The sequence below is a fragment of the Rattus norvegicus genome, chromosome 1 (genome assembly GCF_021556685.1).
Source record: "Rattus norvegicus strain SHRSP/BbbUtx chromosome 1, alternate assembly SHRSP_T2T, whole genome shotgun sequence".
Taxonomy (NCBI): Eukaryota; Metazoa; Chordata; class Mammalia; order Rodentia; family Muridae; genus Rattus; species Rattus norvegicus.
Window position 1 is genome coordinate 247,576,957 of NC_141534.1, and position 26,813 is coordinate 247,603,769.

The window sequence follows — 26,813 nt, forward strand, 5'->3', positions numbered from 1 at the left end:
ACATGTTACACACAGTGCTTTTACATGTGTGTCCTGGAAACTATTACACTCTCATCAACTCCATTTTTTAACTTTAAAAAAACTGATCTATTTATTTATTTTGTCTTGCCAGAATCGCTTCTCTAAGCTACCTCTGACTATGTTATGTCCCAAATCCTACAAAAGCTTCTGTCATCTCTACTGGGAACTTGAACCCAAGGAGTAGGGGGATGGGTTGAGATTATGAATAAACCAGTGATTATCCAGATGGCAACGAGGAAGTCTTCAACCAGAGCAGTGAAAAACTCACGGATACTTGAGACATTCTTGAACAAATAAAACCTTGTTTCTCATGACCAACATAACCACAGCTTCCCCAGAGGAAAATAAAAGCAAGAGTTGTAAAACTCTGGACAGTTTCCAAAATCAGTCATGGGGAGTTTAGACACTTCCTAAGACTTCAAAACAATGCCTTTGTCTTAGTAGTGGTGTTTAGAGTGCTCTAGGCCTGAGCAATGAAGGCAGCCTTGGGAATGAAACTGCAACTCGTGAGCACATGGATGATGTTTCTAACTGCAAGTAGGAACTAAGAATATGGGCTCCAGAACCTGACCCTCAGATCCACTAATCTGAATGTGGAGGTTAGGCTTCAAAATCTGCATCACCCAACACCACCCCCAAATCCCAGTGGTTCCTCTGCTAAAGTTTAAGAACCACCAAAACCATATTATCTCTGTCTGCAGCTCAGGGCCACTGAAGAGATCTGTATGAAATGCATGAACCTTAGAGACATCCGAGTTAAGGAAGGTGTATCCTCGTGACTGGAATATGAGATCTCCAGTCAGCTTTACCGTGACATGGCTCCTGGTGCCTGATGGTGAGAAAACTGCTGCGGGAAGTACTTGAAAGACACAACTTGTGGGGATGAGGGAGGGTTAAAGGAAAGGTTCAGTGGCAGAGCACTTAGTCTGCATAAGGTCCCCAGATTCAAGACCCAGCAGAAAAAAAAAGATTGCCAGTTTACATAGAGAGCTGCTCCTGGACAGCCAGGACTATGAGAGAGAGAGAGAGAGAGAGAGAGAGAGAGAGAGAGAGAGAGAGAGAGAGAGAGAGAGAGAGAGAACGAACACGCAAGCTAGAGTGGTTCCGTGCTCTGACAGCCATGTGCTTCCCTCTGCTCTAGTCATAAGCTCCTGAAGGGCTGTTTACTTATTTATGTTATAATGTATATGTCTGAGTGTCGTTAGCCATGCGTGTGCAGGATCCCAGAAGAGGATGCTAGATCCCCCTAGTGCTGGAGTCACACAGCTGGTTGTGGGTGCTGAGAACAGAACTGCAGGCCTTTGGCTCTCAATGCTGTTTTGTTATTGTGAGGGGTGATTCTGAACAGGCCAGCGATGCTCTCACTGCTGCAGATTCTCACCAGGGTACGTTAGTGCAGTGGTGATCTGAGCAGTCCACTGAACCCTTGGAGGCTATTATCCATGTAGTCATTTGGTTGGCATAGATCCATGCTCAAAACAAACTGTCCCAGATGGGCTGCCTGGCACACGCCTGACATCTCAGCACTCGGGAGGCTGAGGAGGAAGATCTCACGGCTGAGGCTGCCCCGGCCTGCCGAGTACATCCGAACCTACCCAGGGCGGCAAGACCCTTCCTTAAGTGTGCGCAATAGTGACTGCGTCTGGGATGTGCTGGGAATGGACTGTATGAGATACTGTCTCAAAAAAGGGCTATTCTTAGGGCAACTACTAAATGTTAGTTCCCGGACGTGTAATTAGTAACTGAATCTTAAGAACTGCATGCGAGCTTTGCTGCAGTCCTGCCTCACTACCTAGCAGCCCTCGGAAATATTCCTGTTCTTTACGAGAAACATTCCCCAACACCAAAATGATTTAAACAATCCATACTATATCCTAAAAGACGTATACGCCTATGTAAAGACAGTATGAATTTGAATTAGAACCTCGTGGTACTTCCATAGAAAATCTATATTCAATATTCCAACAGAAGAAACAGAGAAGGCTTCTTGATGGTTCTAACTTGGCCACATGGGTTTCCATCTGCTCCTGGCACATACTCTTAGCTACTGTCCAGAATATACTGTCTGATCCATAAGTCGATGAATAATATTTGAGTGGCAATGACCTGAAGCTAAACGGCCTGCAGAAGTGAAGTGTCAGATGACCTGCACGTCTTCAAGACTGTCCTCGCCAGAAAGCTCCTTCCCACCACAAATGATGGGAAACCAGAGTAGTGGCCACGCTGTGCTTCTAAACACATTCGACCAGCTCTGCTGAAGCCCTTGCTAGGACCGCAGCTGTCCAGGGCAGTTCTGGTCCAACACTTCCACTCTCAGATCCTTTTGGCTCTTGCAAGCAGCTCAGAAATCAGCTTAGGAATTTAACAAAAATGGATGATGAGAAATAGCTTTCTAAAACTAAAACAGTATCTCCACAAAAACTGAAACTGAATAATAGCTTAATCTCCAGTCTTCAGCTTTGGAGGGGACAGATCACCCATCTGGGTTCTACTTCATAATGAAGTAAGTAAGAGACACCAGACTCCCTTGTTGAGCACACATTCTGTTTGCTTGTTTGGTTTTGCTACTTTGTTTTCACACAGGCCTCACTGTGTAGCCCAGGGTGGCCTCACACTCTTGAGCTCCTGTCTAAGCATCTCAGCATCAGGGCGGGGATGGCAAGCCCATGCCACCATGCCTTGCACAGAACTCTTACACAATAAAAACAAATTTAACTTTATATTAAAAAGTGGTAGTCTCAGTCATCATAGGCTTACAAAGCAAATTCTTATTAAAATTTTTTGAGGCAGTGTCTTATTATGTAGCCCTTGCTGGCCTGAAATGGACTATATAGACCAACAAGGCTGTCCTCAAACTCACAGCGATCAGCCCGCCTCTGCGTCTGCTTCCTGCATGTTAGGGTTAAAGATGTGTGCCAACACATCCAGTTACCAGTAAACTCTCAATATCTACTGCAAAGTCTTTCTTCTCACTGCCATTTCAAGTCGTGGCATTAACATTCACCCATAGCTTCTGCCAGAACCCAAACATTACCAAGGTCACCTTCTGCTACATTCAATTCATCCGCACAAAGCCATTCTTCTAATTCCACTGTGTCCTCTCTCTAGGATACATCACTGTCTGTCAATGTCTCTATGACCTCATTCCCATTATACTACCCTAAGTTCCACCATTTCTTAGTACCTTGACATTTTTTAACTAGGCAATCTAGTTAGAAAATCCATTCCTCTTCAAGCGCAGAGCAGTGTTTTTGAAACATAAATTTCATCACTAGGCCCTGCAATGATCTCCTTCCGTACTTGTTGACCAAGCTCAAAATCTCTACAAGAAGTAAAAGGCCAGTAAAAGCAGATTCCCTTCCTCCCTCCAAACTTCTCCTAACACTCCTCAGTTTCAACCATTTCCTTGCCTCAAGTCTTCTTATATTTTTAGATGTGAGCCTAGTCTTCAACAGCTGAGCCAGTTCTCCAACAACCCCCATCCACTTTAAAGATTATTTTATGTATATGAGTATGCTGTCTTCATGAGCACCAGAAGAGGACAATGGATCTCAGGACTGATGGTTGTGAGTCACCATGCTGGGAACTGAACTCAGAAACTCGGAAGTGCTCTTAACCTCTGAGCTATCTCTCTAGCCTATCTCAAGTTTTCTTAAAGATAATAGTCTTACTGAAATATAATTCACATGTCATATACTTCATACATTTAACCAATTAGAAGTTACATTCTATCTTCCTTCAACCACTCAGTTCCAGGCATCACTATTCTTTGAGTCTCAGTAGATGTGCATCTGCAATTTCAGTGGAATGCCGTGCAATTTCAGTGGAATGCCGTGTGACTGACATCCTTTCCCGGCACAGAATATGTTCCAGATTTGTAGATATTGTATTGTGTATTTCTACTTTGCATCAAACCTTTTATACAAGCCATTTCTCCCACCTTCTCCTTTTAAAGGATGCATCTACTTTTATGAACAAATGTTTTACATGATTGTATGTATGGGCAATGAATGCACGGCTGGTATCTGCAGAGGCCAGAGGAGAAGTCACTAAACTATTCCATAGTTTTAGAAGTTTGAAAGTTTCCGTAACTAAAAGCCATACATGGTGGTATATGCCTGCAATCCTAATACTCTAGGTAAGACACTGGAGACTGGGGAATCCTAAGTTCAAAGCCAGCCTAGAATAGATAGTGAGACCCTATCTCAACAAACAAAAAGCCTCAGATATCTCATCCTTTGTGCTTCACTTTAAATATCATCTGACCTCTCCATCGCTGAGATAGGCCATTTCCCATTCTTTCCTTCCTTGTATTTAAAACCAGATGGAGAGAGGAGAGGGTGGAAGAGTTAAAGTTTCCTGTGGCTCCGGCTGACCTACATTCACTCTGTAGCCAAAGGCTGGCCATAAACTCCTAATCTGCCCCTACCTGCCAAGTCCTATAGTTACAAGCCCACAGGACCATGGTTAGTCTTTCTAAAACAATTACTTTCATTACTGTGTTCTGTAAGCTCATGGGTGATGGGACGCATGTGAAAGTTGGTGACAAGTCAGTGTGGCAGGTTCCTTTTATATCTCAATATGGGGTCTGGAAATTGAACCCAGGTCACCAGACTTATTCAGCAAGCGTCTTTACCCATTGGGTCATCTTACTAGTCCCTGGATTTTATCAAATGGATAAAAATATTTCTCTTTTTAATATTTGTCTCATTTATTTACTGTCTCTGTCCCATCTAGAGCAAATTCCAAGCAAAGTGAGAGACCATGTCTGGAGTAAAAGATGCAAACATTTAATGACCACAATTAAGAGAGGGCACAGGACTCCATTTTCATTCTTCCTCTGCTTCCTCCCACACCGATTTCTCACAACAGTGAAAAGCAAGTGACCCTCCTTCTTTAAAAGGGGAACAAGAATACCCTTGGCAGGGAATAGAGAAGCAAAGATTAAAACAGACACAGAAGGAACACCCATTCAGAGCCTGCCCCACATGTGGCCCATACATATACAGCCACCCAATTAGACAAGATGGATGAGGCAAAGAAGTGCAGACCGACAGGAGCCGGATGTAGATCGCTCCTGAGAGACACAGCCAGAATACAGCAAACACAGAGGCGAATGCCAGCAGCAAACCACTGAACTGAGAATAGGTCCCCTGTTGAAGGAATCAGAGAAAGAACTGGAAGAGCTTGAAGGGGCTCGAGACCCCATATGAACAACAATGCCAAGCAACCAGAGCTTCCAGGGACTAAGCCACTACCTAAAGACTATACATGGACTGACCCTGGACTCTGACTTCATAGGTAGCAGTGAATATCCTAGTAAGAGCACCAGTGGAAGGGGAAGCCCTAGGTCCTGCTAAGACTGAACACCCAGTGAACTAGATTGTTGGGGGGAGGGTGGCGAGGGGGGGAGGATTGGGGAGGGGAACACCCATAAAGAAGGGGAGGAGGGAGAGGGATGTTTGCCCAGAAACCGGGAAAGGGAATTAACACTCGAAATGTATATAAGAAATACTCAAGTTAAAAAAAAAAAAAAAAAAGAAAAGAAAAGCAAGTGACCAAACCACTCTCCTTCTCTTTCCTGTTTGTCTCCTCTCCCTCTCTTTCCTAGTATTTTCCATCACTACACCGACCAATAGCATTCAAGAGATTTTTTCATAAAATTATATTCTTCAACCCATGTCTGGTTCACTCCAGAACCATTATGTGTGTCTTTCAATAATTAAGCTCACGGAGCTCAGTGTGCATTGGCATACTGCCAGGCTTGAACCATGGTCTCACCAGCATGGCAGCAACCCCTCTCATAGCTGGCTTGCCACAGAGAGATACCCTCAACTTTAGAATGCACATTTGTTTTTATTAAATCTTAGAACTTCTTGCTGGAGAGATGGCTGAGTGGTTAAAAGCACTTCCAAAGGTCCTGACTTCAATTCCCAGCAACCACATAGTGACTCACAACCATCTGTAATGGGAGTCTCATACCCTCTTTGGCATATAAGTGTACAAATAGATAAAGAGAACATGCTTGCACTTGCACACACACACACACACACACACACACACACACACACACAATCTTTAAAGGGCTGGAGAGATGGCTCAGCAATTAAGGGCACTGACTATTCTTCCAGAGGTCCTGAGTTCAATTCCCAGCAACCACTTGGTGGCTCACAAGCATCTGTAATGTGATCAGATGCCTTCTTCTGGTGTGTCTGAAGACAGTGACAGTGTACTCATATAAATAAAATAAATAAATAAATCTTAAAAAAAAGAACCTCTTAATTAATTAGGTCATCCATTAGAGTACATGTGTTTATGGCCTAAATATGTATAATAGTAACTCCAACCTTTCTTCACATTTGCTCACTTAATACTGTTCAAATAGAAACTTATGGATTTTCCTTGCTGCTATATAACTAAAAAATTCTGTTAAATATCAAGAACACTGGTGTAGAGCTGGAGTTACAGTTCAATGGTAGAACACATAGTTATCATGCATAACAACTTGGGTTCAGCTAAACACAACAGTGTACAGACAGACAGACAGACAGACACACACACACACACACACACACACACACACGTACCACGGGCACGGTTAAGCATCTTGTAGACAGATATCTTCATGAGCTCCCAAGAACTCATGCTCATGTGAAATCTAAAATCACAATACATAGTAAATGTGTAAGCAGCAAGCGTGGTAGCATCTACCTGCAAGCTCAGCTCTGGGGAGACTAAAAGTAGAAGCACTGTTACGCGTGTGAGGAACCATGCACAGTGCATACCGGCTACAGGGGTGACACAGAGAGAACCTAGTAAAAGGGAGGAGGAGGAGGAGAAAGAAGGTAGGAAGCAGAAGAGGGGACTCATGAAAGCAAAGATCTTACACGGCACAGCTAACAGACTGGTTTCCAACAGAGTTGAACACGCATTAAACTTGTTAGAGGAAGAATATTCCTGAAGGATATATAATGTAATTAATAAAAGTGGGCAGTAATAAAAAGACTGACTCTTATTTCCAGTATTCTTAGTCGCTCACAGAGTTCTCCACCCCGCCGGTCCCCTCGTGCTGAGGATTAGAGTCAGGACCTCAGCCATGACAGCGAAGGCTCTACCACTGAGCTGCAGCCCCACCTAACCCTTCCGTCCACTGTTTTCCTCCACCCCCTTCCTCATCCAGCTCCGACATATCTGTGCCCAGAGACTTGCCTCCTGATTCAAAAGCCATTTATCACAACAGCATGGGCCATCTCACCACCAGGTTTTCCTCAAGATGGCTTCATGCAAACTCAGGACATGACAGTCTCGCCGCTACCCTCTCCCCTTAGCTGAAAAACACACACTGGGTGCACTGCTTCCAGCTCTTTGTCCGGTATCCAAAGAGCTCCTGAAATGCTCCCTACTCCAGAGTTATTAGAAGATTCCCCTGGCATAGTTTTTGTTTACCAAACTCAAATCTTTCATGTATATTCCATTCCTAAAGAGTTCACTAACATGCATATATGACACAGAGGTTATGAGGTACAGTAAGGCTCTATTCTTTTCTACTGTGTTTGAGTTCATGTATTATATGTGGGTGTGATACGTGTGGGTGAGGAGCATGCAGTGGACAGCTCTGAGTCAGCCATCCACTGTTGCGAGTTCTTGAGAGCAAACTCATGTGTCAGGTGTGTACAACATGTACTTAACCTGCTCTCAACTGTCCCACTTGCCCCTCAAGTTCTAGTCTTAATTCTAAGTAGGACGATGTAGTTAACATACATCAATCAGTCTACTTTTTAGATATTTTTTGTGAGCAGTCTAGACACTAACTTGATCCTTACAACATGAATGAACAGCATTACAAGCCTGTCAGTTCATCAGAATTACATGATATAGGGCTGGGACACACACACACACACACACACACACGCACGCACGCACGCACGCACGCACGCACGCACGCACGCACGCACGCACGCACGCACGCACGCACGCACGCGCGCGCAGGCAAAGACCCATACACATAACAAATTTTAAAAAGTGAAGTCATTTAAAAAGAAAGAAAAAGGCTTGGATTTGGCTCACACTGATGACTATGATTTAGAAGAAAGGAGGAGTGGTCAGTCAGTGCTTGGTAACAATCAGAGGGCAGCAAAGCACACAGACTGATCAGAGAAAGACAGAGAGAAGAGAGGCTGCAGCTGATCGGAGATGGAGCACGGGAACCCTCAATGGGGAACAGACTGACATGGCACAAAGACAGCTGACATGAGAGCCACCGAGAGAGAGGCAAGCTGAGAGACCAGAGGCAAGCCTCGGCAGGCGACTGAGCAGTGCGTGAGGAAGGGCAGTCCTCACCTCTCCCTCCATGGAGAAACGTTCTAGTCCCCACCCCTCCTACATTTTCTACCAACATGAAACAAGCATGGCACAGAAAGGTATTAATAGTTACTGCTAGGATTTTACTCTTTGAAATTAAAAGTAAAAAAGGCAAAGCCAGAAATGCAGCTTAGTGATAAGTCATTGCCTGGTGTATTTTATGAGGCATTGGCTTTGTGCTCCAACATCCAAATAAAAAAATGAATAGGAATGGCTATAAAATTGTGGTATCTAATCCTATGGATTAAAAGCAATCAAGTTCCTCTGGCCTTCACCCCAAGTGCTGGGACTGCTGGGGTGCACCCCACACCCGCTCTCACTCTGTGCTGGGAGCAGAGCCCGGGGCTCCAGGAATGCCAGGCAAACATTCTATTAACTGAGCTGCTCCCCCACTCCAGGACTGCAGTTTCCCATCTGAAGGTGCTCATGTGAACATACAAGGTCTTTGTCATACATGTTGTAAGAAGTGCCTGAGATTAAAAGACTATGCTGAAAAATCAATATTTTTCTCGGAATAATATTTTTACATCTAGGCGATTTCATCTTTATATGGTAAGATGGAGGCCAGTTTTCAAGTTCCTAAGCCAAAGAAGATAGGGCTCGCCGGGTGTGGGGGCGAGGCCAACTCACGGAAACCAGCTAGGAGCCTTTCTCATTCCATGGCCACGGTGAAACTTAGCATGTAACTTATTACAAAGGAAGCACTTTAAGTTCAGAGGAAATTCCCAAAAATATGTATCCATTTCACATGACTTATGTCACAAAATCACGGGCTAAGTTACATTGCTATTTCAATGTTGTTTTGTGCTCTGAAAAGGTATGATCTTCATGCTAGTTGGGTTGATTCACTGTAACTAAATTACTTATCCCTGCACAATATTTATATTTTAACCTCTATTTCTTGTTTGTGACAATAAAAATTTTAAGGTGTGATTTACTGTATAGAGAACATGGCTGCATTCATTGTAGAGTTCAGTAAACTGTCCTACTTGTCCTACCTTTAGGACAAATTCTGGGAGAAGAGAAACGTAATCAGTGTACCTAGGTAGTAAGGTCTACAATGATGTCAAGATAGGAGATCTATTAAAGGTCTTTACCTTTATGATTAAGGCACATAAAAATATTTACAATCTACTGTTTATTGCACTATTATTTTAAATGCAAGTGACCGGGGGTGTACTGCTTTGCCTGAAGACCTTTTTGACAAAACAACAAAAACAGAACAACGACAACAAAAAACTCATTATCCATCATTTGTAAGTCTTCTGGTTCTAAAGGAAAGCAGTTATGTTCTACAGATAAAATTTATGTAAATAAAAGTTATTTTATACCAAAAACCAAATTCAAAGATATACTTCCCCAAAGTAAAAGTGATTATTTGTTTGTTTTGTTTTTTGTTTTTTTTGGAGCTGGGGACCGAACCCAGGGCCTTGCGCTTGTTAGGCAAGCACTCTACCACTGAGCCAAATCCCCAACCCCTGTAAAAGTGATTATAAATTAATGTTTCATCACACATACATTAAATTTAGCCAATATGCACTTATCCAGTAATATTTACTAGGTAATAATAAAATACTATCAATTTAATATCCTCTTTATTCTTTCTTTATGACAAGCAAAGTCAAAAATATTCTAATCAAAGGTAAACATTAGCAAATATGAGACAAGAAGACAGATTCTAATTTTGGCTCTAGATTTAACTGAGGTCACACAGCAAGCCAGCACCATCTTCCCCAGCTTTTACATTTGTGGAATGCTTCACAGACATGTGCACCTTTTCTTAAAGCTTCAACTTCTGAGATTATGAAGTTGGACACGATTGGGTCTATTACTTCATAATTTGCAGATGAGGAAACCAGAGTCACAGATTTTGACTACAACCCAGGTGTTTGCTCTAAATTCCAACTTTCCCGTCTGCTAGGTTTCCTCTTGCTACTTCTTCAAACCATTCGTAGTTACAGATGTGGAAATGCTCAGGGGCTTATAGCATTACACAAATGAAAGCTATATTATCTTAGTTTAGGTTTTACAGGGACTAAAGCAATTTTTGTGGTACCTCTTTAAAGAAAAACGCACACACATACACACACACAAATCATAGGTGAAGACCTTGGAAGGGGCCTAAACTGTAAGCTTCCCCTAACTTTAGGAGACGCTTGCTTTTGGATGCAATGACAACAAAAAAATTCACCAGACAACTTAGTAAAATCAAAAATCATCCCCCAAACTTAGCCTCTACCCTCTAAATCATATGAAAAAAATACAGAAATACAGGGCCAAAAATCCCACATATACTTGGCCTTTATTTTCCCATGTTCATCCACAAAACTCCAAACAACAAAAACTTCTAGATAAAGCTGTCTTTGCTGTATCTTTGTTATATTAAAAAACAAATTACTGCTGGGGATTTAGCTCAGTGGTAGAGCGCTTACCTAGGAAGCGCAAGGCCCTGGGTTCGGTCCCCAGCTCCGAAAAAAAGAACAACAACAAAAAAAAAAAAAACAAAAAAAAACAAAAAAAAAAAAACAAATTACTGATAAACAGAAAAATCATTATAATAAAATAATCTTTTCTAAAATAGTTAAGCTAGAACATCAGACCATACATTAATTACTGTCTTATACAGACAAGCATAAACACACACATACTCATACTTACTCACAGTTTGGCAAGCAAAAGATCTCATTTAAAAAAAAAAATTACCTCGTCTCCGCCCATAGCTCCTGGCTGCATGTAAACACAGAAAAAAACCATGGGTATTTGTATCAAAATGGTGAATTCAGAAATTAAAAAAAGATGTTCACACAAACGTTTTCTAAGTATTCTTGACATTGTTAATCTGGAGACACTGTTCAACTTCACTGCTAACACACTGGGGGAAATCCTTCATGAAGCATTAAGCACTGTCAGAGCAAGTCACCTGGCTGTGGCAGCCGCTCCAAGGGTGCTGAGTTTGCCCGGTTTTGTAAGAGATTATATTGGGAATACTGGGGCCTGCTAGCTGTATCAGTCACAGATAAGAGCTCCTTAAAAATAATTTGTAAATCTTCTTTTGAACTTTATGTTACCATCAGGCATTACTCAGGAAAAATATTATTCCAAAGATGTAAAAGTTGTGGCCTATGATGGGCATTCCAAGCTTCTACCTTCACGCATGCATGCTTCACCAATGCCCTGAAAGTGTACATATGTGCACCTGCATGTGCACATACATAGAGAATCATGTGTCTTCCTTAACTGCTCACCACTTTATTTGCTTAGGCAAGGTCTCCTGTTGAACCAAGAGCTTGCTGAGTGAGCTTACCCTGGGGATCTACCCACTGTTGTGCTGGGATTACAAGCATGCATGCTAACCTAAATTCTAGAAACCTAAAACTCCAGTCCTCTCCCACTTAGCTGGGCAAGTGCTTGAACCCAGTGAGCCATATCCCAGCCTAGTTTCTGTAAAATTCCTAGCGAACTTTCTCTTACTCTCTGCATTGCTCTCTATGTCACATCATAGATCATATCATATCATATCACATCATATCATATCATATCATATCATATCATATCATATCATATCATATATCATATCATAGAAGGGAGAAAACACTAAGTTTTATATCTGTAAAATGAAAAGCAGCCAAGGTCACAGCTCTGGCTCTCACAAGGTGGTCTGCAATAACAGAACTCAGAAGGCTGGCTTCTTCACTGCTTAGCTCCATGTTTAGCAGCTGGACTGTGGCTTTCTCTATCGCCACTTATCAACAGTGACACTTCGGAATAAAGATTTTGAAATCGGACCTCCAGTTATATAAAAACAAATGAGAACTGAAATCTACTTTTTGAAGCATAAAATACCATGAACTTCATTTACCCTGAAAAGGTTCATAATTTGTAGAGAATGAGAAGGGGAAAGCACACACTCCTTGAAGACTCCAGATTTTTCAACATCATCAAAACTACTCACCAGGTCTTTCTGCTTGGCCACCTCGCTATGACCCCCACACCTTTGTCCTCTCTCCTTTCCCCCACTCAGAGATGAGAAGGGTTACCTCATTCAGGTTTTATCTCTGCCCTCCCTCATATTTCCCCAACCCTACTACAACCCACAGCAAACACTTCTTGTCTCCTCTCCAAGAAGAGGACTTCACTTCTCGTTAGTTGGAATGTGGAACTTATTTCTCCAAGTCAGGTGTCTTAAGTTATAGCTGGCTTCCTAGCAGGACCCCACAATAGCTTGCTTCACCCACAACAAGAGGGACAAACTAGTGCCGATGGGTTAACTAACATTCTGAATGAGGCAGAGTAAATCTGACACTCCGATGGGTTAACTAACATTCTGAATGAGGCAGAGTAAATCTGACAGTCCGATGGGTTAACTAACTAACATTCTGAATGAGGCAGAGTAAATCTGACTGACACTCTATCCCTGTCCCTTCGTCTCTTCTCTCCCATTCCCAGTGATGTCATATTGCCTGACAAATCACTAAAAAAATCTTTACTGAGAGAAAAATAAAAAAAGTATTCTGTGTTTCAAATTTATTCAGTGTTCTCAACAAAAATCCACCACCATCGTCTCTTATTTGGAGGCAGAAATACCATGAAAAAATATCTGATTAGAATTCAAAAGTACCAGCGACCACTGGTTCTTAGCAGTTCAGCTACAGACAAACGCCTGGTAACACAAACTGAATAGATCCAGACAGGCCTCAGGGGACTTGGAGAGGGAAAGAGGTGCAAAAGGCCTCCATGGGGCCTTGAATTAAAGTTTTTATTAAAGTCCATGATGTTTACAGATTCTTCTCATTTTCCACTTCTGAATAATGGGCTTCTGAAGGAAGGACAGTGCTGGTTTTGTCCTGATACTGTTTGTATTTTGATGCTAATTTTGCTTCCTTAAGAGGGGCTAGACCTTCTCCCCATTTTAACTGGTCAAATGAAGGCTGAGCCTGTGATTGGGCAGCGGAAGGGAAAGGTGGGGCTGGAGGTTTTGGAGAGGGGTGGGAGAGGGAGTCTGAGGAAGAGGAGGTAGAAAGAAGATGGAGCACAACCACATGGCCTGGAGAAGCCACAAGTAGCTAGAGATTTCGTTAACTGGGGAATAGAGTAGTGCAGTGGTAGACCTGCCCAATCTAGGCGTGCAGCTTATGAACAGTGCAACAGAGTTGTGTGTTACTTGCACGGCCATATTGGGGTTGGAGATTTACGGAATAGACATGAAATTTAAGAAGCAATCTGAGACACTTAAATTTATTTCTGACCCTCACTGAGGAATTTAAACGTCCCATCCCGGACCTAACCAGTATTTTATCTGCAATACCTATGGTATTATTTGAATAGAAGCTAAAAATGAATGTTCATTGTACGTTTCATACTTATTAATATGATTTAGTGTAACATCCACGTTTACAGCTTTTCTCTGTTGCTTTGTTTTTTATTTTGCTTTTGTTGAGACAGGGTCTTGGTATACAGCTGCGGCTGGCCTGGAACTCACAGAGACCTGCCTGCCTCTACCTCAGAGGTAGGTAGGTGTGTGTGTGTGTGTGTGTGTGTGTGTGTGTGTGTGTGTGTGTGTGTATCTGTGTCTCAATTACTAGGTTTCCAACATAAAAGCTGTAGGTGATACTGTTATGGTACCACACCAAGAGTTTTGAATTGGGAGGGGAGATAGCTCAGCTGGTCCAGTGTTTGCTGTTCAAGCATGAGGCCATGTTTGAATTCCTAACAGCCACATAAAAAGCTGAATATGACCACACACGCCTATAATCAAAGCACAAGGGAGGCCAACTAGCCTAGCCAAATTAGTGCGCTATCGGTTCAGCAAGAGACCCTGTCACAAAAAAGAAAGGTAGAGTCTGAGAGAGGAACACACCTGACGCCGGTGACCTACTGACGTCGATGGCCTCTGCCTGCCATCCACCTATGTGTGCCTTCATGAACACTTGAGCATGCATACACACAAGACTGGATACCAAGTTGTCCTGAACAAGCGCAGCCTCTTAGCAGAGTATACAGTCAACAGGGAGAACAGTGTCATGCTAGATAGTCTCAGAACACAGGCCAGACTGACAGCAACTTGAAATCTGATGAACTTGTTTACATAAGGACTATTTGTGAACAGTTCAGTTAGTCAATGCTCCCATTAGAGAACGGTAATGAATTCTGAAGAACATGGAAATAAAAAATAGTGCTTTCCTCTAGATATAAATACAACTTTAAGGAAGAATTCTGAATATAAAATCTTCAAATGAAAGACAGGAGAAATAAGGTGATATTATAATCTTTAAAAAATGGAAAAACAAAAACTTTACATCAGCCAACACAAAATGAACTACATTAAAAAACAACAAGGAAGGGGGTTGGGGATTTGGCTCAGTGGTAGAGCGCTTGCCTAGCAAGCACAAGGCCCTGGGTTCGGTCCCCAGCTCCAGAAAAAAAATATTAAAAAAAAAAAAAAGAAGAAGACAAAGGGAGATTCTGTCTGCAGATGCTTCTAAAGGAGCAAGGGTTAACATACCCGTCCTTCCTTCCACTTACTACTGGGACCAATAAAGTTACTGTACCACTTTAAAACAAAAGTGCCTCACTGGACCTCACCGTGTTTGTTTAATCACAGCCTCAGAAGGCAGAGGTAGACAGATCTCTGTGTGTTCAAGGCCAGCCTGGTCTATACAGTGAGTTTCAGGACAGCAAGGGCTATATATAAGTGAGACATTGTCTCAAAAACAGAACAGAACAGGAGTGTGGCTCGAATCAGATGTTTGGGCTCCCCTGATTTACACAGCAGATCCCAGGTCAGCCAGGGTGGCCTCTGCCCTCACATGCTGAGATTACAGGTGTGCACCTCACGCACATGGCATGACGAATTTAATCCTTTTTCATGCACCATCTGTGAATATATTAATACAGTAAGATGCAACTTTTTCTTCTATTTACTCCAAGAACTTATTTTTTAAAGTAGTGTCAAGTACCCATATGATTTGGTGCATGCCAAGCAAACACTGGACTACACCCCCATCGCTGATTTATTTTTATTAAATCTTTGTGTGAGTACACATTTGTACCGTGCATGTGACTTTGTGTGGATCTGGAAGACAACCTTGGGTGTCACTGCTTAAGTACTGTACACTTGGCCTAGAACTAGACAACTGGCTGGCCAGTGATACACAAGGGTCCTCCTGCCTTAGCTTCCCCACAGCCAGTACAAACTCATGCTACCACAGCCAGATTATTTACGTGGGTTCTGGGGATCAAACATAGTTCAGGCCTTGCAAGACAAGCACTTTACCAATAAGCTAGCCCTAATTGTTTTCAAAATTTTTATTCTGGGTTTTATATACAGAAATGGGTCTCACTGTGACATTTTCAAACATGTATACCCCATGCTACCATGTTCTTGTTTGTCCCACACTGTCCCTCTTGTTGGTCTCCTTCCTACCACCAAATAGTGTCACCTTCTGCTTTTATGACATATGTGGTTTATTCTCTCTTGTCCCCCCCCCCCTTTACACATCTTTGCCTCTTATAGTCTCCCCTCTTCTTCGGTGGTGTGGTGGTATGTGTATGTGTGTACGCGTGTGTGCATGTGTTGATTCTGCATGAGAAAATGTTTTTCTAGGATGGGCTTATTTTACCTAACATAATGATTCACTCATCTCCCACGTGTCATAATTTCACTTGTCTTCATAAATGAAATTTCATCTTATATATGTACCACATTTTAAAAACACAGGATCTTACTATGCATCCTTGATTGTCCTGCAACATTCTATTACAAACTCGAGAGCTCTGCCTGTCTCTGCAGTGCTGGGATTAAGGGAATGTGTTATAATGCCCATGTTCCACATTTTCTCATCTACTGATGGACACTTGGGCTGGCAGCAATAAACATGGATGAGTCTCTATCTCTGTGGAATCCTGACTTACAGTCCTGAGTGTATACCCAGGAGTGTCACTGCTAGATGACATATACAGGAGTTCTGGGTTTTAGAACCCTCCATACTGAGTGCCATAGTGGCCACACAGATTAGCTTCCCATCAGCCATGTACAAGGGCTTCTCACATCTTTGTATCTGTCCTTTGCTTGAGACAGGGTTTCTCACTCTGTAGCCCAGGCTGACCTCAAACTCCTTCCTCTGTGCCTCTCAAGCAGCAGGGCCACATATGTGAGTTACCACACCGGGCTATTTTCATTTGTTTTCTTGATGATAGCCACTTTGACTGGGGTGAGATAAAATCAAGGCAGTTATAGTTTGCATTCACTTTACGGCTAAGTTTGTTGAACACTTTTCCAGGTATTTATTGGTCATCTGCAATTCTGCCTCTGAGCTGAGGCATGTCCATTCAATTCATCACCTCTATCTATTGTTTGCATGAGGGGTTTTTTCTTTCTTTCAATCTCTGTTCAAATTCTAGATATTAATCCCCTGCTGGATGTACAGCTGGCAAAGGTTTTTTCCCCCCTATTCCATAGGCTGTCTCTTCACTCTGTTAGTGGTTTCTTTGGCTTTGTAAAGCTTTCTAATTTCAAACAATCCCACCTGTTAACTCTTGGAATTATTTCCTAGTCTGTGGGAGTTTGCAGAAAGGTGGTGCCGCTCCTATGTGTTCCTAGGCAGTTTCGGAGTGATCCATGGTGAACATATATGGGTTTGGTTTGCTTTAGTTTTCTGTTTATTGTAGACTGAGGTATAAGGGTCTTGTTACATTTTTTCACATGTGCAGGCCCCGTTTCCCCAGAGCCATGTCTTGAAGATACTGTCTTTTTTCTCATATATACATACATACATACATACATATATGTAGATATGTGTGCGTGTGCGTGTGCGTGTGCGTGTGCGTGTGTGTGTGTGTGTGTGTATCTCCTTGACTCCTTTGTCAAAGATGAGGTAGCTATATCCATATGTGGTTTGCTTGGTTTAAGACTAGGTCTCATGTGGATCAAGCTCATATTAAACTCCCAATCCTCCTGCCTCCACCTACAAAGTGCTGGGATGACAGGTGAACACCATTATGTCTGACTTCCTATTTGTTCCCGTGTTTACGCCAGCAGTAGTGCAGGCTACCCTCAGCTCATGACAGGGACTTATACAGTAGTAGCAGTCCAGGTCACCTTCAAACTGGTGGCAATCCTTTTGCCATAAGCTCCTGGGTTCTGAGATTACAAATATGCCTCAGGCTTGGCCCGAGTCTCCTATTCTATTGGTCTACCTACAAACTGTTTCTGAGGCTGTACCACGTGTTTTCCTTAGTCTAGCTGTGTAATACGGTTTGGAATGGGATATTATGGAACCTACAGCATTGCTCCTTCTCCTATTCACGGCTAACTTTTGTGCTGAGAGGAATTTCAGGATTTTTTTCCCCTTGTTCTGGGAAGAATGCCATTGGAATTCCAGTGATGACATCATTGAGTCTGTAGATCCTTTTTGGTAATACAGCCATTTTCACAATATTAAGGCTGCCAATCCATGTAAAACTGCCTCAGTGCTTTTTACATTATTATTTCCGGGCAATGGTGTCACGCTGTACAGGTGGGAGTGAGAGGACAACATGTGGAGTGGTTCTCTCCATGCATTTCCATGTGTCCTGGGGATGGACTGAGGTCACCAGGCTTGCACAGTGAAAGCCTTTCCACAAAGAATGATTTCACCAGCCTCAGCTTCTTTCACGTTTTAAAGTTTTCATTTTAGAAGTCTTTCTGTTCTTCGGTTAGGTTTATTGCACTATTTTAGGTTTGTTTTAGTATTTTGTTTTTGTTTTTTCAGACAGTCTCACTGTGTAGCCCTGGAACTTGCTATGTAAACTAGAGTGGTCTGGAAGTGAGATCCTCCTGTGTCTCCTTCCTGAGTGCTGGGATTAAAGGTGTGTTCTTCCACACCCTACCCTACATGTTGATTTCATCTAACCGGACTTACCAGCTCAAGTTTCCTGAGGAGTTTTTAGGATCTTTGAATACTATCATCATCATCACCATCACCATCATCATCATTATATAGGGTTTTCTGTGTACCCCTGGCTTTCCTGGAACTCATTCTATAGACCAGATTGGCCTAGAACTCAAGAAATCTACCTACTCTTGCCTCCTAAATGCTGAAAACTTAAAGGCATTCACCACTAAGCCTGGTTCCTAAACTTTAATTCCTATTAACATTCTTTTAAAAATTACTTATTTTACATGTATGATGAGTGCTTTGCCTCCATGTATGTATGTATGGATTTCTTGCATTAATTAATTGTAATAGCCTATAAACTAATAAATATATCTGTTATGCTGTTTAAATACATATCAAAGTTACCATAGGGAAAATTGCTAGTTGACTACTTTCCTTCTAATCCTGTCTCAAACAAACACACAAAAAGCAAAACCCCCTTGTGTGCTAGGTATGACAAAACAAGCCTGAGATCCCGGCCTCTGGAAGGCACTGGCAGAAGGAGGAAGAACTCAAGGTCGTCCTCAGCTAGATGCTCAGCAATTCCTAGGACAGCCTGGGGACCTCAAAAACAAACCCTTGCAAACAATTTTCTGAAACGGGGCCTCATGTAGCCATATCTAGACTCAAACTTCCTATCAGTGGAGAAACCTAGAACTTCTGACCCTCCTATGACCTTCCTGACCCTCATGATGTCTAGGATAATGGACAATCAAACCCAGGACATCCTGTATGCTAGGCACCCACTCCACCGACTGAGCTATATCTTCAAACCAGCAATCAATGTGTGTTTAATTGGCAATTAAATTTTTAAAGGATTTATTATTTATTTTACTTGTGTGCATGTGTGTATGCACACATGTTTGGGTGCCCTCAAATGTTGGAGGCCTCAGATCCTCCTGGAGATAGGGTTACAACCAGCTGTGAGCTACCTACAAGGAGGGTACTGGGAATAAAACGTGGGCCCCTTGAAAACAAGAACAATATGTGTTCTTAACTGCTAAGCCATCTCTCTCCAGCTTCCACCAGTTAGTTGGTTTTTTGAGACAAGGTCTCACTGTCATGCTCTGATTGTCCTGGAACTCATTATGTAGACTAGGCTAGCCTCAAACTCGGATTGCCCTGCCTCTCCCTCCAGATAGCTAGGAAGAAAGTATGCAACACATTAAGTTACAATCAGTGGACTGGGAATGTAGCTGGTGGTAGAATGCTTGCCTAGCATGCATGAGGTCCTGTGTTCAATCTTTGCTCACTTGCACGTGCACACACTCTTTTATTCATACATCTCATGTTGTCTTTTAGCTTCTACCAGAAGGTATAACCAGTTAGTCATGGAAAAATTCCACATAAAAACTTAAGGTTAAGACCAAAACCTTCCCATTCCCTTTATCAGGTTATAAACACCCAAAGCACACGATGGTGAGGTTTGTTCCCAAATGTTCCTCTTGCTTCCTCAATGTGATAGTAGCTGGAAAGATACTTTTAGTCCAGTGATTCTCAAACCAAGCAAACGACAGTAAAGAAGGGAGAGTTCTCCATAAATAATGGGCACAGCAGGTAGAGGTAGAAATAGCGCATCTTTATCTACTACATTCACACTTTATTATGAATTACTTGAGTATTTTAAACTCCTTTTCCATTTCTCTGATTCTAATCCATCTTTTTTAGGAAGACCTTTCCATCTCTTTATAAACTTCAAGAATAATAGCAATGATTGACAAGCACAGTACTAGTATTACTGAGATACTTTATAAGGAGACTTCCATTGAGTCAAATAGTTTTAAGGTTGAAGTGTGCTGAAGAAAACAGGATAGTCTATCGATGATTTATGCCCCAGGAACTGTATCTGACTGATCCAGCATTGAACTGGCCTGAGAATTTGCAAACTACAGAGAAAGGCACTCAAATATTTAGTGTGTGGCCCACTGTAGTAGCACAACTTTTGTCCCACCATTAGGTGGAGGCAAGAGAATCAAGGGTTGTAGACCAGGGTGGGACCTTGCTCAAAGAGACAAAAACAAAAGCCGGAGTGTTTCAACAAGCAGTCTTCTCCAGACCACTGTACCAAAAACTTTATGAGATCTCTTCAAACTTTATATAAATCTTCACTTTCTGATTACTTGTGCCAATCAATACTTGCTAATTCTACAATTATGAACTCCCCCAAATGTAGTAAATTATAGAGAGAGGAGTAGACAAACACACAGAGACTGATATGTTAAGGAGCCAACAGCACCAGTGCTGGACCCTCCCTCTGGTCAGTGTCCCATGTCTCCTACCTCCTGCAAGGCTTCTCTCACTAGAAACAAGGATTCCTTCATGGAAGAAGGTTACCAAAAATAACTTATTTGGGAGTTTGCGAATAGCTCCAGCCACAGGAAGAAGCTCCTCATTTGCCTGGCCTGACTCCTAGCCTGAATAAAACCTACTTTCCACTTGGCTGAAACATACACAGTAAGGAGAAACACCAGTATTAAAATTACAGCCCACAAAGGGCAAGATTATGCAGTATTTGTCTTTCTGTGACTTATTTCATTTACATGTTTTCTAGGTCATCCATAATGTTGCTGATGACAAGATTTCATTTATATTATTTATTGTGTGTGTATATGTGTATATATTGCACACATGCATGCCAAGGTAATTATGTGTGGGTCATTGGACAATCTGAGGAACTGGTTCACTTCCCACCATGTAGATCCACGGACTGAACCAGGGACTGCCAGAATTGGCAATGAGTGACGACCTGCTGAGTCAGCTCACTGGCCCTGGTATCTCATTATTTTTTTTTTGGCTGAGTAGTACTCTCACCATCCTTTTATAGATACCTGGCTACTGTGGCCAGTGCTTTAACTATCATGGGCATGCAGGTATAATTTCCTTTGGAATTATACCTTTAATTGCAGGGTCATATGACAGTTCTATTTTTTATTTTTTAAAAAGAATGCCCATACTAGAACTGTGTTATTAATGGCTGTCCTAATCAATGTTGACCATTGGCAGGATTGGGAGTGTGTGTGGGGGGTACTTTTCTCCACACTGCCCAACACTCACTGTGTTTTGGTAAGAGTCACTCCAACAGAAATGACGTGCTGCCTCCTGTGGTTTGGATGCACAATTCCTGAGTGTTAAGCAATAATGAGCTTTGGGCTTTGTCTTGTTTTTAATTCCTATTGGCTATTACGTGCATGTCTTCTTTTGAAAAATGTTGAATAAGAACTTTCATACATCTTAACCAATTTCTGCATATGTGTTCATGTGTGTAGAAACTACAGGTTGACTCAGGTGTCTTCCTCAGTTGCTCTCCACCTTATTTTTAAAGGCAGGGTCACTCACTAAACCTGGAGCTCACCAATCAGGCTAGAGTGGTTGGCTAGCAAGCTTCAGAAATCCTCCAGTTCTTGTCCCCCAGGCCTGGGATTAAAGGCACATATTGCTGTGCTGAATTTTTTATGTGGTATAGGTCTTCGTGCCTACATGGAAGCAGTTTACTAACTGAGGCATCTTTCCAGCCCTGATTTGTTGTGTGTGTGTGTGTGTGTGTGTGTGTGTGTGTGTTCACACTCATGCATGCTCGTGTACTGGGGAACACAGGGCAACCTTAGATGTTGTTCCTACACTGGTACCTCCACACTCTTTCTTGAGACAGGGTCTGTCACGGCCTTCGTGCAGCTCACCAATTAAACAAGTCTAGCTAGCAAGGAAGCGCCACTTCTGTCCCACTTCCCTGGCTCTGGGATTACAAGTGCATGCTATCATACAGGGATTTGTGTGGATGGTGGAGATTAAGCTCAGGTTCTCAGGCCTGTGTGGTAAGAGTTTTACCAACTGAGCCATCTTCCCAGACCCTAGTATCTCTGTGTCTGCTCCCTTAGCTCCGGGTATCTCTGTTCCTCCTCCCACTGGCACAGGATGACCTTGAATTTGCTCTGTAATCCAGGCTGTCTTGAGTTCATGATCCTCCTTCCTCAGTCTCTTGAGTCTCTGGGATTACAGGCTTCTGCCATCAGCCCTAGCAATAATCAGATTTTTGAACACTTTCATCACAAAGAAATGGTGAACATGTGGTCTGATGAATATGCTAAGTATCCTGAATTTTTATACACTGTATACCAGTATCAAAGCATCACAGGTAATGTCTATCATATATATTATATCCATGAAAAAAAAAGTATGCATTGTTCTTTTCTTGTCTTCAGTGTTAGCACGGTTGAATTTCTTTGTGCAATGCACAGGCGTGCGCACACACTTTTCTCTTCTGCAGCACTGGGAATCAAACCAGAGCTCTGCTCCTGACAGGGTCCTGACGTACTGCTATGCGTCAGCCGAAGTCTTAAAACACGTTTGGGTTGTTCTTCACTGAGTTAGAACTGCATCGAGAGGTCTTTGAAATGTCTACAGATTAAGCTCTGAATTTTTAAGTTAATTAATTACAGGTGTGGGGAAGTCTGCAAACAGAAAGTCTAGGATACACTGTTTACATAAGTGGAGAAAGTTATTGGGAAGTCCACAAGGAACAATAAGGAACCAGCTGGTTCCTACATCTTTACTATGAGGAAGGAAATCAGTTCCTGTTACTTGAGGAATTCCATATTCACAAGGAATCTCTTCTAAAACCCATTAAGATCACAAGGCAACTTCAAACTTATTTATAATGTTCAATATCAAGCTATGAAAACCAGGCTAGCCATTCTATTTTTCAGAAGAGAGAGAGAGAGAGAGAGAGAATATATAAGGGTCTTATAGTAATAAAAGAAAAGGAATTTCTATATTTCTATATAGGTACTAAATTTGTATGCTTATGCAAAAATTGTGTGTGTGTGTGTGTGTGTCTGTGTGTGTGTGTGTGTGTTAATTAAGTATTGAAAGCAAAAAGAAACACCTTCAACCTGGAGGCAGGAAGCTCTGTTCCTAGTTCCAACTTGTCACCTTGGTTAAGTCCTACACTGCTCCTTGAATGCCACTGTTCATCCATCTGTAAAAACTTAGCCACACACAGGTGCTACTTCGTTAACACTTCTTAAGAGAAGGCCACACCCATGCTTTCAGTCTCTGCTTTTAACCCCTGTGACAGATCCCTTATTAAAATACCTTTATTAGACCCCAACTTGGTAGCATAAAAAAGAAAATCTCTCAAGCCACTTACAATGTTGTTTTAGAGCATCCAAACCTATTTCAAATGTACTTTAAACAACATATATTTCTCGTATTACTATTTAATTATCTATTACTTACAATGTATTCACATTACATCTGTATTTTAACTCCTAAATCTGCTCAGATTTAGAAAGAACAGCAATGGATATCTTGTCTGCAAAATTTTCAAAATCTCAAAGAGTCTCAGAAAAATCCTTTCACTATCATATTACCCTTTGAAATTATTTTCTGCTTGGTGTGGTGGTTTATGTCTTTAATCCTAATACTCAAAAAGAAAGCAGGGCAGGTGGATCTCTGTGAATTCCCAAGCCAGATGGGGCTACATAGCAAAATCCTGTCTTAAAATGAAATTATTTTCTTTGGTGGGTATGATGTTCAACAACCACAATCCCTCTACTCAGGAGGTGAAAGCAGGAGAATTATCAAGTTTAAGGCCCACCTCAGCTTCATAGCAAATTCAAGACCAGATTAAACTATATGAAACCCTCTTTCAAAAAAAAAAACAAAAAAAAAAAAAAAACGAACAAAACAAAAGCAAATCAAAAACCAAAACCAAAGCAGGGCTGGAGATGAGGTTCACTCCCTAAACTGCTAGCCCTACAAGCATAAGGGCCTGAGTGTAGTCCCCAGCACCCATGTAAAAGTCAGCACAGCAGCACATGTCTGTTACCTTACCGAGACTCTGGGGCCAGGGAGTGGGGGACAGGAAGAGGAATAACTGTGAAGCTCTCGAGCCAGCCAACCCAGAGGGATTGATTGGTGATCTCCATGTTCCATGAAAAACCCTACCTCAAAAATGGCGAGGAGACTGATAAAGAAACCATACAAATGCACACGATCCATAAATGCACGAAACATACTTCCTTAGAGCCTGGTCATCCAAACCTGTAATTCTACCACTGAGGAGGCTGACTCAAATTTGGGGCCAGCCTGGGCTACACAGTAAGTTCCAGGCCAGCCAAAGTATATAGCGAAACCCTGTCTTAACATATATCACTCACAGTAAGCAAAAATAACAATGTGCTCGTCAACTTTTAAAAACTTCCATTAAGAACTCTAGCAAAGCTGGCTTTCCTCCTACTCTGGCACAAACACATCACATGCTCAACTCCCTCTGTCACTTCCTCTCAGCTGAACCTCCCCACGGAGCTCAGACTCAGCAAAGAAGAGAAGGAGGGAGAAGAGACAAGGCAGCCACACAGGAGTCTGCCTAACACACACACACACACACACACACACACACACACACACACACACACACACACCAACAACCTTCATGCTTTCTCTTTTAACTTAACAAATGCACTGTCAGCACTCAGTTCTAATGCAAATACAGAAAGGTATTCCAAAATATGTCAAGACAGCAGTTAAGAAGGGACTGCAGAGGACAGCCTTGGCTAACATTCCAAGGGGCCCAGTGGCTGGGCTATGTATAAGATGTTCCCAGTGAATGACTTGGAACCTCCTCAAGTGTCCCTTCTGGTGTTTCTGTGGTGCTGTGGTTTTGTCATTTACAGTGCCGAGGGGACTTCCAGCTTCTTACGCATCACCCTCCCCAGCTCCCACTCCCCTTTAAGATGCTAACATTAAGAGTTCAAACTGTCCAGGTTTTCCTCTAGAAGTCATCATTTCTAACTGCCTTGGGCATTCTGATGAGGAGGGGTGTGAGATGATAAAGGATCATCTTTCTGTCAGCTTCCTAACCTCTTACTTCAAACAGTAATGGCAACTTGGAAGATATCAGAATGAAATGACAATGGAAACTTTTAAATGACAGGCATACTAGCACATGCCTATAACCTAGCCCTCCAGAGGCTAAGGCAGCAAGACCAATGGCTGGGAGTTCAAACTCAGCCTGAGCTACTTCTTGAGACTCCATCTCAAAACAAAACAAACAAACAAACAAACAACAACAACAGAACGGGCACAGTGGCTCAAAAGCAGGAAGATCACGCAAATTCAAGGCTGCCTCATTTTTTATTTATTTTATTTTGGAACACTAACATACAAATCAAGAGAGAACGTTAGCAGGCAGCTAAACTGAGGCAAGAAGCAAAAGCAAAGCATGAAAGCTTGCTCTACCAGTCGCTGGGCTGTGATCGCCGTTTTCCTCATCATTGTCTCTATTTTACAGGTGAAGAAATCAGAGACAAAGAGGAGTTAAGACCAAGGCCCTAATGCTATGAAGCTTGTAAGAGGGGACGTGAGATGGGCTGACCCCAAACATGGCCACCACAGCTGCCTTAGCCACTGAGCTTTCAGATGCTTGGCCGGCAGCCCCTGAAGTAAACGACTCTACCCGCTTGCGGCACACTCCTCTCTGTGTGCTCATCAAGCAGCCACCTGACCTCTGCCAGTTTCCCACAGCTTGTTTTCAACTGGGAAAGGGATTAAAGTCCAAAGAATAAACTGCATACCCTGGGCAGTGATGCCTTTTAAGCCGATACTGAGCCTCCTGGCTTTAAACATGAATGTGACCTTAAATTGTTGACTTGGACCAGTTATAGAGGCACTATTCTGAGAGGAAAAATGACCAAGTCAGACACAATCCTATGGAAGGCCATGACTGTTACAACTGCATACTCAAAGTACAGAAAAGCACAGATCTGCCTGATACAAATATTACTACACAGGCAGCCAGAGCTCCCTCAGAGGCCTCCCTCCTTTCCTGGCAGGGAAAAAGATGTACTGTGCAAACTTACAGTGTCTTTTGAAGTAAGAATAAAGAAGACGGTTCAGTGGGTAATTATTAAAGCAGCAAGGGAACATACTGCCCACGCTAGAGGAAGGACGTACTCGGTGTTCGTGGTAAGAGGAAGTGCAGTTCACATGCTTCCTCCACACTTCCTCTTAACAGTGCCGCTGCAGCCCAGCTCACTTTCAACTTGTTATCCTCCTGCCTCAGCCTCCAAGTCCTGGGAGTACAGATGTGTGCCACCGACAAATCACTTCTCCTATGGTTTCTTAGCCGCTCCCCTTCCCTTCCCCTTTTATTTATTTTATTTTATTTTATTTTATTTTATTTTATTTTATTTTATTTTATTTGGTTTTATGAGACAGGGTTTCTCTGTGTATCCCTGTGTATCCCTTGCTCTGTAAACCAGACCAGCCTGGAACTCACAGAGATCCAACTGTCTCTGCCTCCCAAGTGCTGGGATTAAAGACAAGTTTTAGTGATCTCTAATTTGAACTCAATCATACTGAAAGGAAAAAATTGGGATGACAAATGATAGGAAAAAACCTTTGTGTTGCTGGGCATAGGAAACACAGTTGCAATGCCAGCCCTGGGGATCTGGGGCAGCAGTGTTGACAGTTACAAATTGGGACCAGTGAGCCTGAGGCTGGCCCAAACCATCAGAC

The 26,813-nt window shown here is 42.4% G+C and overlaps 1 protein-coding gene across 50 annotated transcripts in view; it reads right to left on the bottom strand.

The window, feature by feature from the left end:
* Positions 1–26,813, bottom strand: part of Cpeb3 (cytoplasmic polyadenylation element binding protein 3) — a 182,007-nt gene that overhangs the window by 74,123 nt on the left and 81,071 nt on the right. For 20 of the 50 annotated variants that reach the window (XR_015628517.1, XR_015628510.1, XR_015628520.1 and 17 more), the window contains exon 5: positions 11,086–11,109. The exons of the other annotated variants lie outside the window; for them this stretch is intronic. Coding sequence is in view for 17 of the 20 variants with exons in the window: in XM_087564971.1 (XP_087421097.1) it covers positions 11,086–11,109 (24 nt within the window). In the remaining 3 variants the exon portion in view is untranslated. The remainder of the gene's footprint in view (positions 1–11,085; positions 11,110–26,813) is intronic. 50 annotated transcript variants of the gene reach the window in all.